Source organism: Podarcis filfolensis (genome assembly GCF_964270895.1).
Source record: "Podarcis filfolensis genome assembly, chromosome: 5".
Taxonomy (NCBI): domain Eukaryota; kingdom Metazoa; phylum Chordata; class Lepidosauria; order Squamata; family Lacertidae; genus Podarcis; species Podarcis filfolensis.
This window is the reverse complement of record NC_139608.1, coordinates 35,188,572-35,201,157: the sequence shown is the minus strand read 5'-3', so window position 1 is coordinate 35,201,157 and position 12,586 is coordinate 35,188,572. Positions and strand designations below refer to the sequence as shown.

At 44.4% G+C, this 12,586-nt stretch overlaps 1 protein-coding gene and 1 long non-coding RNA gene across 4 annotated transcripts in view; one reads left to right on the top strand and one right to left on the bottom strand.

Annotated features, from left to right (window-relative positions):
- Positions 1-10,755, bottom strand: part of ANO7 (anoctamin 7) — a 34,497-nt gene extending 23,742 nt beyond the window's left edge. For both annotated transcript variants that reach the window (XR_014548074.1, XM_083613747.1), the window contains exons 1-4: positions 9,483-10,755; positions 4,940-5,205; positions 1,523-1,598; positions 443-603 (exon numbers count right to left, since the gene is read on the bottom strand). Coding sequence is in view for 1 of the 2 variants with exons in the window: in XM_083613747.1 (XP_083469873.1) it covers positions 443-603; positions 1,523-1,598; positions 4,940-5,176 (474 nt within the window). In the remaining variant the exon portion in view is untranslated. The remainder of the gene's footprint in view (positions 1-442; positions 604-1,522; positions 1,599-4,939; positions 5,206-9,482) is intronic.
- Positions 10,417-11,782, top strand: LOC310762639. Of its 2 annotated transcripts, none has more exons than XR_014548084.1 (2): positions 10,417-10,550; positions 10,752-11,782. It is a non-coding gene; the product is annotated as an uncharacterized lncRNA (long non-coding RNA). The 2 variants fall into 2 exon arrangements; XR_014548085.1 differs by having other exon boundaries at positions 10,423-10,550; positions 11,499-11,782.
- The last annotated feature ends 804 nt before the right edge of the window (positions 11,783-12,586 follow it).

Genomic DNA, 12,586 nt, shown 5'->3' with positions numbered 1-12,586 from the left:
ATTAGTGTAGTCTACACCAATCTGGTGCCCACCAGATGTTTTGGACTACAAAAAAGGCAGGGTATAAATAATTCCATAAAATAAATACACAAAATGCTGGTATTGGGACCTCTATTTGCAGAAAGGATGTAGATTGACCCACCCGTATTGTTATGCTTTAATTTTTAACCTTGTGAGTAATCAAACACCACCACAGTTTTGACCAGTAGGACTCTGTTGATGAGGGGAACTGGAGCTGAGCTTACAGTTGAGTTTGTTTTGCCCTCTACTCTTCGGGTACAATTTTGAGCAGAGGAACTTTAAAAGGGTTAAATAAGAGGAGGGCAGATACATCAGTAACAAACAAGAAAAAGCTAAAAGAAGAAATCTCTCCCACCCCGCTACGCCCAGCACTTAACCAAAACAAAAACCACAAAATACTAGAACAGAAGAGTCCAGTTACCTTTTCCATTCTAATCCCTTTCTTCTGTAGTTTCTTCAGAAAATTCTCCCGCCACACACTATGTATTTCAAGCGATCTCTTCTGCCTTCGATTTGATTTCTCGGCCACATCACCTTGTCCTTCGAAATTCTGGTAATCTGATTCCCATACCAGAATAAAGTCTGAGACAAAGCACACACACACACAACACAAATATTACATCAGCAGTAAACCAAGTAGGAAGGCAATTAGTCACTCTAAACATCTGTCACATCCTAAGAATGGGAAACAGCATGGAGTGGACATAGGGGAATCCTAGATGACAGTGGGGTGCTACAGGAAAGGTAGGAACAGACTGGGGACTCGCTCTTGCTGTGCTACCTATCACCTTTTCCTGTTGTCCAATTAAGGCATGTAAATGCACAGGAAAATCACATTTTTGTTTTGTTTTTAACTGATTTTTAAAAGAAAAGTTGTGAAGATGGATCGACATTACAAAACATTCAAAACAAATTCAGCCTTTCAGTATCATATATGGTTCTATCTAAGAACAGAACAGAAAAGAGAAAATTTGGGGTTTTTTCTACTTTGATTATGTTGAGAAAAGTAATACTTCAGTAGTTAGGAGTAGGAACTCAAGCACAAATAAATTTTCCAGTCACTGTGTTCCTGAACTTTTGGGGTTTTTATATGCACTTGTTACAAAACCAAAAAATTAAAATCTGAATAACGTACTTAAAGTTAAAATCTGCAAAAAGAATAAAACTTGTAAAACGTGTCTATAAGACAATTGCTGAGTTCTCAGAGCAATGGAAAGGAACTGAGGCAGCATTCCTTCAAGAATGACCACCTCCTAGTGGTGCAGCAAAAAAACTGCTAGCACATTGGTAAAGCTAAGTAGGTTCTGGTATGGTTTCAAATTGGATGGGGAACTACGTGTTCAGCTTCCTGCATTGCAGGGGGTTGGACTAAATGACCCTCGGGTCCTTCCAACTCTGCAATTCTATGATTCTATGATATCATAGAATATCAGGGAAGTACTGCTGATCTCAGAAATCTTTACCCAGCTTGTGCATTTAGTGATGAACTGTGTTCTCTTACCTATCCTGGCTGTCTCATCACTGAAGAGGTTCGCAGTGCTCTTCACAGCATGGCTTAATGGCACTTGTTTATTCCTCTGTAAACAAAATGTTAGTAATAAATGAAAAAGCAGATAGGGTCATATTTCTCAGTCCAGCAGTGCTAGCTGTCTAAAGGAGATTAGAATAGTGCCATCATTTTTGGTCAGTCCAAATCATCACTAAAATACAAGAAGCAAGAATTTGCTGCTCCAGCCTTGAGTGCTGAATCTTTCAGTATGGCAGTGTTTGCCCATAATGCCAAAGCAAGAACATTGGCTTAATATACTGTGTTTTGCATTGGCTGCATACTGGTGCACACAGCCTGATCACCCCTAATCTGTTTCACTATGCCTTTCATGCAAGTGGGTAAATCATCTGGAAAGGAAAATCCTGGAATCACGGCTTGTTCTCTCTAACAAACCAAGATGGTTAGCCTTGCTGTCAGCCAAGGTTTGCTGCTGGCTTTCTGAATCCTGGCTTGCCTAGAACAAACAAACCACAATCCTGGATTGGGACACAACCTTAAGCTATTATAGATTGTTTGCCCACTCACATGAAGTGGAAACAATTAGGATGCATGCAAGGTTCATGGCTTATCATTTATGTGCTAATACAATCAATGGCTCTCCTCAGCCCTCCACAACTATTACCATAACCTCAAAGAGGGTCCTGTAGCTGAACGTCTCACTTTGCAGAGTTAGAAGAGGGATGAAACAACCTATCAATGTTGGCTCAAGCCATTGTTGCATCTGAAACAGAGCACCAAATGGCACCATCACCTGCTAGCACTTGAAAAAGTCTCCCTCCATGAGACACCAAATACTACCGTACCTTCATCTGTTCCCCTAAACTCCACTTCCTAAAGCCACCAGCTTCACTTTGTTGCACAGTAGGGCTGACCCAACTACCGTTTAGCTTTTCTCATGCCCAGTTTTACCACCTTGCACTACTACATCCAAATCTGCCTATTCCCCTTCCTTCCTCAATAAGGACAAGCTAGTTTGAATAATATACAAGTCATATACAGTAACCATGAGTTGTATTCAAAGCTGTGTGCATGAGCAGAACAGATTTCTACTTGCTTGGCAGAAATTCATTTTTTTGTCCTTTCCCCTGCCCCAGTGCCCCTCAAAATCTGCTCGTGAGGGTTCGGGAACTGTTACTAGAGCAGCCTTTTGTGAGACACAAGGGGTTTCAAGGGGGAGAAGAGGAAGTCCCTTTGCATGAGTGGAATCCCACTCACATAAAGTGGGGTGTAAATCAATCTAGGTCTTGTTGCTAGAGAACAGAGGTTTCTCATGTCAGGTCTGATATCACAATGCTGGCTGGTGGAGGGCTGGGTTGTTCTGCCTTAATACAGTGGTACCTCGGGTTAAGAATTTTGCTTCAGGATGAGAACAGAAATCGTGCAGCAGCAGTGGGAGGCCCCATTAGCTGAAGTGGTACCTCAGGTTAAGAACAGTTTCAGGTTAAGAATGGACCTTCAGAACGAATTAAGTTCTTAACCAGAGGTACCACTGTACCTTTCTTCTCCCAACAGTTCAAGTGTGAGGGCAAAAACACCTTCCTCCCCATCCCTGCTCACCTCCTCCACAATAGGGCTCTATAGAATTATACTGTTATAGAAATAGGGGGGACTCCTCTAAACCCTAGAAATTAATAAATGCTAGGATTTGGAGTTCTTTGTGATATGAAGGGAGAATAAGAAACTGCAGGGGGATTCCTGGACAGCCTTATGCAAACCAGTCTGGCTGGCTGAGGGAAGAGCAGAGCTGTTAGCATTACAACAGAGAGCAATTGAGGGTCAACAACTCCTTGTCCCAGGTGTGACAAGAGACTGGAGAGTTGGAAGGTTGCCACGGTAACTGTTCTGGGGGAGGGCAAGTGGCTTCTGGGAAAAAGAAAGAGGAAGAAAGGGGAGGTCCATCTTGGTGAGGGTGAAGGAAGGACTGCCTGCAATGCTCTGGGCCAGGGGCCAGCAAACTTTTTCAGCAGGGGGCCGGTCCACTGTCCCTCAGACCTTGTGGGGGGCCGGACTATATATTTTTTGGGGGGCGGGGGGAAATGAACGAATTCCTATGCCCCACAAATAACCCAGAGATGCATTTTAAATAAAAGCACATATTCTACTCATGTAAAAACACCAGGCAGGCCCCACAAATAACCCAGAGATGCATTTTAAATAAAAGGACACATTCTACTCATGTAAAAAATGCTGATTCCCAGACCGTCTGTGGGCCAGATTTAGAAGGTGATTGGGCCGGATCCGGCCCCTAGTTTGCCTGCCCATGCTCTGGGCCATGCTGTAAGATCTGGATGCCCTCCATGCAGATGGAAGGTATTAATAGACAAATAAACCCTATTTCTTAAAGCACGGCAGCCTCCACTGTGCCTTCTGTTCTCTGAAGGGACACAGACCCTGTATGTGTGCCTGTGACCCCATGCGCTCTGGCCACTGCTTGGCAGAGAGAGGAGGCAGGCGCCGGGCTTTTGTAACAATACTGTCTAGAACAGTGGTTCTCAAAGAGTGTTGTGCACCACACTGGTGTGGCAGGAGAAGGTGGCAAGTGCGGCAGGAAGACTCAGAGGCAATCAAAGAAATATTTAAACATATCCTATAGGATAGGATAGGATCAAAATATTTTTATTTTTATTTGCAGGATATGGATCTTTAAAAGCACTGCTAGTTGTTTCTTTTTGTTTTCCAATGTATCTTATCACTTTAAAAATGTGGTGTGAGCAAATTTTTTATTCTGAAAGTGTGGCCCAGAGGAAGATGGTTTGAGAATCCCTGCTGTAGAAGATGTGCCTCTAACTTTAAAGCATGTGGTGTTCAGAGCCTTTCTGTCTGGCCCTTTGAACTTTCCCTAAGTCTCTCTTCCTTTCTGGGCCAAGCTTCTCACTGGCCCTGGAAGATAGGAAGGGGTGCGTGTATAGGAGGAACCAGTGGCGTAGCGTGGGTTGTCAGCACCCGGGGCAAGGCAAGTAATTTGCACCCCGTAACCCGTGGATTTGCGCCCCCTAACCCTAACCCCCAGATGTTGCGCCCGGTGCGGCCGGCCCCCCCTGCACCCCCCACGCTACGCCACTGGGAGGAACTTCTAATTTTTGTGTGACTGGAATGTAGACTACTGTACAAAGGATAAGAGACATTATCTGAGTCCAAGGACAACTTTATGGTGAGGCAAAAACACTCAAGGCAGGGCTGGTGAGGGGTGAGTCTTGAGTCCTGGGAATAGGGGGTTTGGGTGGAGATTGGCACATAGAGTCCTGAAGGCCAGTCAGAGAGGGCTGATTTTGGCCCCAGGCCTGAGTTTTCCCACCTCTGCCTAGAAAATATGTACCTAAACAGCCAGTTCTTCCTCAACCCTAAAAAAGACAAGTAATTTTTTCTTACCCGTGGGACCTCAGGGTAACTCATGGGTTGCCTCCCACCCTTGGCATCCTCTATATTCTGCCCATAGTTATCAGCAAAGCTTTCATATGTGGTCTGCTTTGAGACTTTCTCGGGGCCCAAGGTGATGAATTCATATATGTAGTCCTCCGTGGTCTTTAAGCTCCCATAACCGGCCTCCTGGAGATCCTGCTCATCTGTGATCAGAGTGTCATCCTCTTTGGTCTTTCTCCGCTGCATCTTTATTTTTCATGCCACCATCAAGCCGTCTAGGAGGAATTGAGCCAACAACTGAGTGTGCAGGAAAGCACAGAAGAGTCCAAGCATGTGTGCTGCAAGGAGAAAATTTCCCACCCCTTCTCCTCAGGAAGACAGCTTGAATGCAACCACTACTGCTGGCAATCTGCTCCCTGTCTAACCAGTCCAGCTGCTTACAAAGGCAGCAGAACATCCTGGTAAAGTCATATGGGAAAGGGGAAGGAAGAGTATGGTAAGCACACGCGGCCACAAGTCCAGTTGGAGGACTGCCCTGCAAGAAAAGCAGGCAGACGTAGCTCCTTCAAGTCACGTCTGAAAATAGCCAGTGTTGTCAAAGTAGCCACAGACACCCGTTCACTTGCTTAAAGCTTCCACCTTTTAGGAATGCAACCTGAGTAGCCAGAAAGAAGGAAATGGCTCAGTGTAGTTCACTGCCAGAATAGTCCACCACACCAGATGTACTGAAGCAGCCTGCTAAGCAGCAGAACTGACATTTCCTTTTGCTAGGCAAACAATGGAAATACCTATGGATTTGACTTTCAAATGTTGGGGAACAAGCCCAAAGGCAGTTCGAAGGGCTTTTCCTACAAGGAATTTTAACCCTTATATGCACTCACTGACACTCGCGTTCTAATTTGAGCCACAACTTTTAAACGCTTAGACTTGGAACCTAAGAAAAGTTGACTTAAGGAAGTTAAAGGATGGAGAACTGAGAAAGGCTCTCTAGCTAGCCAAACCCCTTAAGGTAGCCTCTCTTGTTCCTCCAGCCAGTAAAGGCCAGAGTTATGAACATGCACATGGGGATAGCTCTTCCAAGTGGTTATTTGTTTGTTAGTTTGCATATACTGCCCAATATCCTGGAATTCTAAACTCGTGAGAGCATAGGAGATAAAATGAGATTAGATGAGAGGAACTATGTCTGTATATCCAAGCTATGGCTGGTCCTAGAACTCCCTTTGCTCTCTACAATTTTCTCCTCAGACATTGTCATGAGGGACTTAGTTGTGGGGGGGGGGAGGGGAGAAATAAAAAAGGGAAAGGCTGCCTTTTAACCACAGAAGCCCTCACAGGATGCCTCTGCTGAGATTACAAACTTCTTCTTTATAATTTTAGAATAGTCGTACCTTGGGTTACAAACACTTTGGGTTACAAACACTGTTAACCCAGAAGTAGTTGCTCTGGGTTGCGAACTTTGCCCCAGGATGAGAATGGAAATCGTGTGCTGGCAGTGGGAGGTCCCATTAGCGAAAGCGCACCTCAGGTTAAGAACGGTTTCGGGTTAAGAACGGACCTCCGGAACGAATTAAGTTCGTAACCCGAGGTACCACTGTACTATGTATGTTCCTATACATATGAAAAAGGCTATTGTCATGCTGCAAATTGCGTGACCACCAGTAGGTATCCATGCCCACTCTAGCATGATAACAGAGTGGTAGGCAAGTGAGCAAGCAGTTTGGGCTCAGGTGAGCTCTTTAGTGGAGGGGGAGAGCCGCTTCACAGAGGGGTTTGGCAAAGCTATGAGGGGAGGGTCCAGCTGAGAGAGGATAGGCAAGGGAGTAGTTGAGGTGTAAAGGGAGGAGCGCCCACTTGTTTGCTCACTCCAGAGATTCCCATTGCTTGCTGCACTAAATGCTGTGCTCACCCTGCCCTTCAAAAAGCAAGGTGCAGGGGGCATGTGGCTTGTTGGATCAATGGCTTAGCTTGTGCTTAGCCATATACTGTATCTATATCTCTTGTGCGCTTGCTGCACCTTGTAATTAATCTGTGCTTTGCCTCTGTACCGTTCTGATTTATGCATTGAAGACTTTGGCAGAAACTGAACTGGGAGCTTGAGTTCTTTGTTCGGCAGGGAGGGCCAGGACAACGGATGTAAAACTCTTCTTGAACTGCCCTAGTGCATATCCAATATAATGAGTGATATGCAGCAGCAAAAGCATGCCAGACTATTTTACATAACTAAAATGTTGAATATATCTTTTCAAAACAACAACAGACATGCAGATTTTGTGTTTGAGCTCTTTTACACCTTGGCTTTGAAATTCAAATCAAGGGTCCGAATTAGAAACATAGGAAGTGAAAGCAAACTTCACCCTTAATTGACAGCTTCCTGAATTTGCCAGCTGGCAGCTCAGCTGGGGTTGTGTAACTATGGTAAATGAGCAGTATAAACCTGTCTGACCAGAAATGATTCAGGAAAAGGACAAGAGGCTAGTTGTGGTTATTGGCTCTATTACTTCAGTTTGTGTGTTGACTGGAGGGTGAAATTAGAAACAAAATGTTAGCTTCCAAGAAAAAAAAAGCCGCATTCACTGCATGGTGAATTGATAGCAAACTTGAACTAATTAATGCCTTTCAACCATTTGGAAAAAAACTTCCTAAATGGACTTCAAATTCTACACTAGGCTTCCTAATTATGGAATCCTGCACCAATGTCCAGCTCTTTTTCACAACCGATGCAAACCATTTGAATATAAATAACTGAAGATTGTCTTGGGGACAGTATCCAATTTCTCTTTGGAAATTTGTTTTTAACTGTTTTATTTATTGCAGTTGTACAACAGGATGGTATTTGGTAACGTTTAACAGGTTTTTTTTTGTTTTTTGTTTAATTATTCTTATTCTTATTTGAATTTATATACCGCCCTATATCTGGAGGTCTCAGGGCAGTTCACATAAAAAGATCACAGTATATAAAATAAAAATAAAAGCAATAACCCAATAATAACCCCCCCCCAAAAGAGCCACATTTTAAATGGGTATGGGATGTTGATCAGGTCAACCAAAGGCCTGGTTAAAAAGGAACATTTTTGCCTGGTGCCTAAAGGTGTATAATGAAGACACCCGGCGAACTTCCCTGGGGAGAGCATTCCACAGATGGGGAGCCACTGCAGAGAAGACCCGTTCTCGTGTTGCCACCCTCTGGACCTCTCAAGGAGGCGGCACACGAAGGAGGGCTCCAGAGGATGATCTCAGGGTCCGGGTAGGTTTAGAAATATCCCATATAAATTAATAAAGTAGGTATTTCTTCTTACTTCTCTGGAGCAGGACTGCAATCCTGCTCACCTGTGGTTCTCTGAGCTCCTGATGCTTTGGTACTCCATTGGCTCCAACCAGCAATGCCAGGGCCAGGGATGTTAGGAGTTGTCATCCACCAACATATGGAGGGCTACAGGTTAGTCACATCTACCATACACAGTTACCTGGGGGTTAAGTCCTATTGAACGCAGTAACACTTACATCCCATTAGACAAACACAGGATTGTACTGCATTGGAACTAGTGATGGAATGCATCTCTCTGATGTAGACGTCCACTAGTGCAAGTGGGGGAAAGGCCATCGCCGAGTGGTAGAATACGGGCTTTCTATGCAGAACATTTCCAGGTTCAATCCCAGCATCTCCAGTTAGGGCTGGGAAATACCCCCGTCTGAAACCCTGGAGAACTAGTGCTAGTACAGATCAGACTCAAAGATGAAATCCAGAGAAACGTGTGAGAAGATGTCCTGCTGCAAGTCTTTCTCCCTCCCATCTCCCGCCACCAGGAAATATGCTCAGCCCAATGTCAAAGGGACCTGAGAAATAAAGAAAGCAACATCCTACCACTGCAATACATAGAAGCACTTCTGTTTCACAGCTAACACATCAGGGGGACTTGCACCCCAGCAGTTTCTTTCAGTGGTGGCTGCAAGTTCAAAGCTGGGTTGGGCTGACCTGTGATTTGAGTTTCTGGAAGGATTTCTTCCTCCATCCCAGGCAGATTAGGTTAGTGAGTTTGAGGTTTTACTCTGCAGTTTGTGGCATTGCTTGCTTGCTTGGGGTTTTAGTGCAGGGATAGCCAACGTGGTGCCCTGCAGATGTTGTAGGACAACAACACCCACCAGCCCATTACAATGGCACAATGATGGGAGCTGTAGTCCAATGATACCTGGAGAGCTCACACTGACTACCTGTTTTAGTGGATGGTGTTGAACCAACACTTCATTAGACAGATGCAGCTATTGTAATGAAGCTACCTGCTGCACTCCAGTTGTTTCAGACTGTGGATGGTGTCAAATTCTATCATGGCAAAAAAACAGACATATAAGACAAGGAATCTAGGCAGGAGACAGACTTAGGCTTGACTGGAGCTGAGCTTCCCAGTTCAGCTGGGGTGAATGCAAGGTGGGAGGGACTTTGAATCTGGTCATGGTATGACAATCAAAGTTCAAAATTCCCAAACACCCCTGATGCCCAAACACTACTTTGCACTGCTTTCCAATTTATATGCAGAAAGGTTTGCTTGTAAAATACCTGGTAATGTGGATGAAGTTACTGTGTCCATACTCTCCCTCCCTCTGCTGAGTTGCTATCAGATAGTGGCTCCATTGCACGTATCCCGTGAGATTCCAAGGACATACAAAGGATGCTAAACGTACTGTTATTCTCCTCCTCCTCCTGGTCCTTCTTCCCTTGAGTTTTGAAGTCAGTAAAATGCCACTGCTCTACTTTTCCACTCTGTTGTTGTTCACCATCCACTCCAAGAGATTCCTGGGTGTATGCATAAGGTGGAGGAATCTGAAACTTGCAGGCAGGTTCCCAAGACCGTTCCTGTTTAATAATTTTACCGGACCTTGCCTTTGTTTGGTAAGAGGGTGTGGATCTGTAGAACTGAGCATAAACGTAAGCAGCCACATTTTGTCAGGTTTTAGCATGTCAAGTGAGTCTTTGTCTGATCAATGGGAAGGAAGGGGAGGTGGGAAGAAAAAAAGGGAGGAGGGACTACTGCTCCTTCACTCCATTGGATGCCTCCTGTTTCCTAATAAGAGCCCTACTAGATGCAAATAAAGGCCTCTAGTCCAGCATTCTGTTCCCTACAGTGACTAATCAGTTACCTATGGGAGGTCCCCAAGCTGGACATAGGCAAAATAGGCCTCTCTTCTGGAGTCATTTTCCAGCAAATAGTATTCAGAGGCAAACCGTCTCCAATAGGAGAGGTAGGACACATTCCTCATGACTAGTAACCATTGATAGCCTTTTCCTCCATTAGCTGTGGTGGAGGGCAGCCGTAGTCCAAAGCATTTGAAGGGTTCCAGGTTGGGGAGGGCCTAGACAACAATCTGTCCTACGGAGAGTTGTTAAAACCTCACCTGCTGCTGCTGACGTGAGAGTTCTGAAGCCGTCGCCTATGAGATCATAATTGGAGAGTGATGGAAAGCTTGGCATTCAGCAGCTCTGAAACCAACAAACCTAACTAACTTCTAAGCTCAGTCTTCAGACAACAGGAAAACCTTCAGGCAACAGGGGAAAACACAGGCAAGGAAAGGACCAGGAAAACCAGAGTACTTAATTTTACAGGATATGCATTCCTCACACCTACAGGTACCCGGGGATCAATCAAGATGGGTAACATTTAGGCACAAGTCATACACATAGTGGAGCATCAACTTTTTTCACGTCTACCTTAAACTCTACATTTCTATAGGTTCCATTTCCCTGTGGTTTGTGTCCTCAACTGAACTAACATTTTATTTCCAAGATAAACTTGAAAGGTATTAACATTAACACCGCTCCCCCTCCCAGTTCTTTCCTCTAGATGCCAGCTGTTCCATTGGCTTTTCTTCAGCTTTCTGATTCCTTCTTGTGACTAGTGCATACTGCTGCAGGGGTACAACAGAGAGGTCAATTTAGAAATCACTTCAACGTGCAGAGAAAACTCTTAGGTAGATGATCAATAAAGATTGCAATGTCTGTGGTGCCAAGTTCTCAAGAGTGAAATCTCTTTACTCAAGGCCAGTACAGCACCACACATTACCCTGCTCAGCTTGACCGGAATTGCTTTCCTGAAGAAAAGTTCGGCACTCTCTGCAGGAGAGCCATGGGATAAGTTGAATACAGCATTGCACTAGGTCGACCAAGAAGACCCAGGTTCAATTCACTGTTCAGCCATATTGTTACAATGTACTGCCCTCAGTTCTTTGGAGAAAATTGTTCTGCAAAGACGATTTCAAACCGATATATTCTGACTATTTGCCGAGGGCCCTCTCAAGAGTTGCCGAAAGATAACTTCGCAATATGGTGCCTTCCAGGACACTTGTTCAAAATAGAGGACCGTTCACCTCCACTGCGGGTATATTCATGAGGCACAGTTAAAGTAATGTCCAACAGCCCCTAAGAAAAGGCATTGGCTTCAAATTTATGCATACATTTAGTTGGTTACTCCTAAAAGACAAAGGAGAGTCCTAAATAACTTAGCGTTAAGAGATATAAAACTGTGCACCATCTCACCCTGATCCCTTTCCCTACTCTCTTGCCCCCTTTTCCCACCAGGATAATCTACCATCAACTCTCCTGTAGGAAGGCTTCTAGGAACGGGAGACAGGAGAACACCCCACCCCTAGATTTGCTCCCCTCACCACACGGTGATCTACTGCCCTGCTGAAGGATTCTGATGTATTTTAATATATTAGTATTGTTTATTGTGTTTTTGAGGTATGCACTTGAATATTACTTGTAAGCTGCCTTGGTAGGATTTAGATCTTGAAAGGCGCATGAGAAATATAACTAATTGTAATAAATAAAACAACTAGTTGGCAATAATAGTCACAGTTTGATCATCGATAGAATTGCTAATTCTTCCCTCATCCCCAACAAATTAACACCATATGAATTTCACACACAAGTGGTGCAGCTCGTTTTGCCACTATAAAGGAGTCTGCCTTTATAAATCAGCAGGAGGAATGCAATGTATTCATAGAATCATAGATCTGGAAGGGACCCCGAGGGTCATCTAATCCAAACCCCTGCAATGCAGGAATCTCAAGTAGTTCAAGTACATGTAAACAAATGGAAACGTCATGCTGCTAAACTGCATCCCATCAGAACGCACACCTGCAGATGAGAGGGCTAGAATGGCAAATAGAAGCATATGGAATACAGGCATGCTTGCACAATGAGAAGAACCAGGATGTGACCTATCATTTCCAGTGCAAATATTGACAGGTACAACACCCAGCTGTTACATTATGGAATGCAGATCAAAGTGTAGACTGGAAGAAGCTGCTAAACTACACAATAGAGGCTGGCTTGCAACTACTTGCTACTATGCTCATTAGACAGGCTATCCAAGATGGTCCTGCCTCCTCAGTTTAGGAAAGGGAACAGAATTACAGATTGCATTCCGCAGTGTGAGCATCCTTTCCCTGTCCCCATTTCCTGGGCTTATTTCAATATGTAAAACAATGCTGATGCTATTCAGCTCTGAACAGTTGTTTCAGGGGCTATTACTACTAGGTGTCAGTGACAGGGAAAGAGCTTAGGGGACCAATGGGTCACCACGCAATTTTGCAAGAACAGAAGCGCCCAACACTTTACAGACAGAAAATGCTCAGGTTTCAGAGTACATCTCTGAACATGCT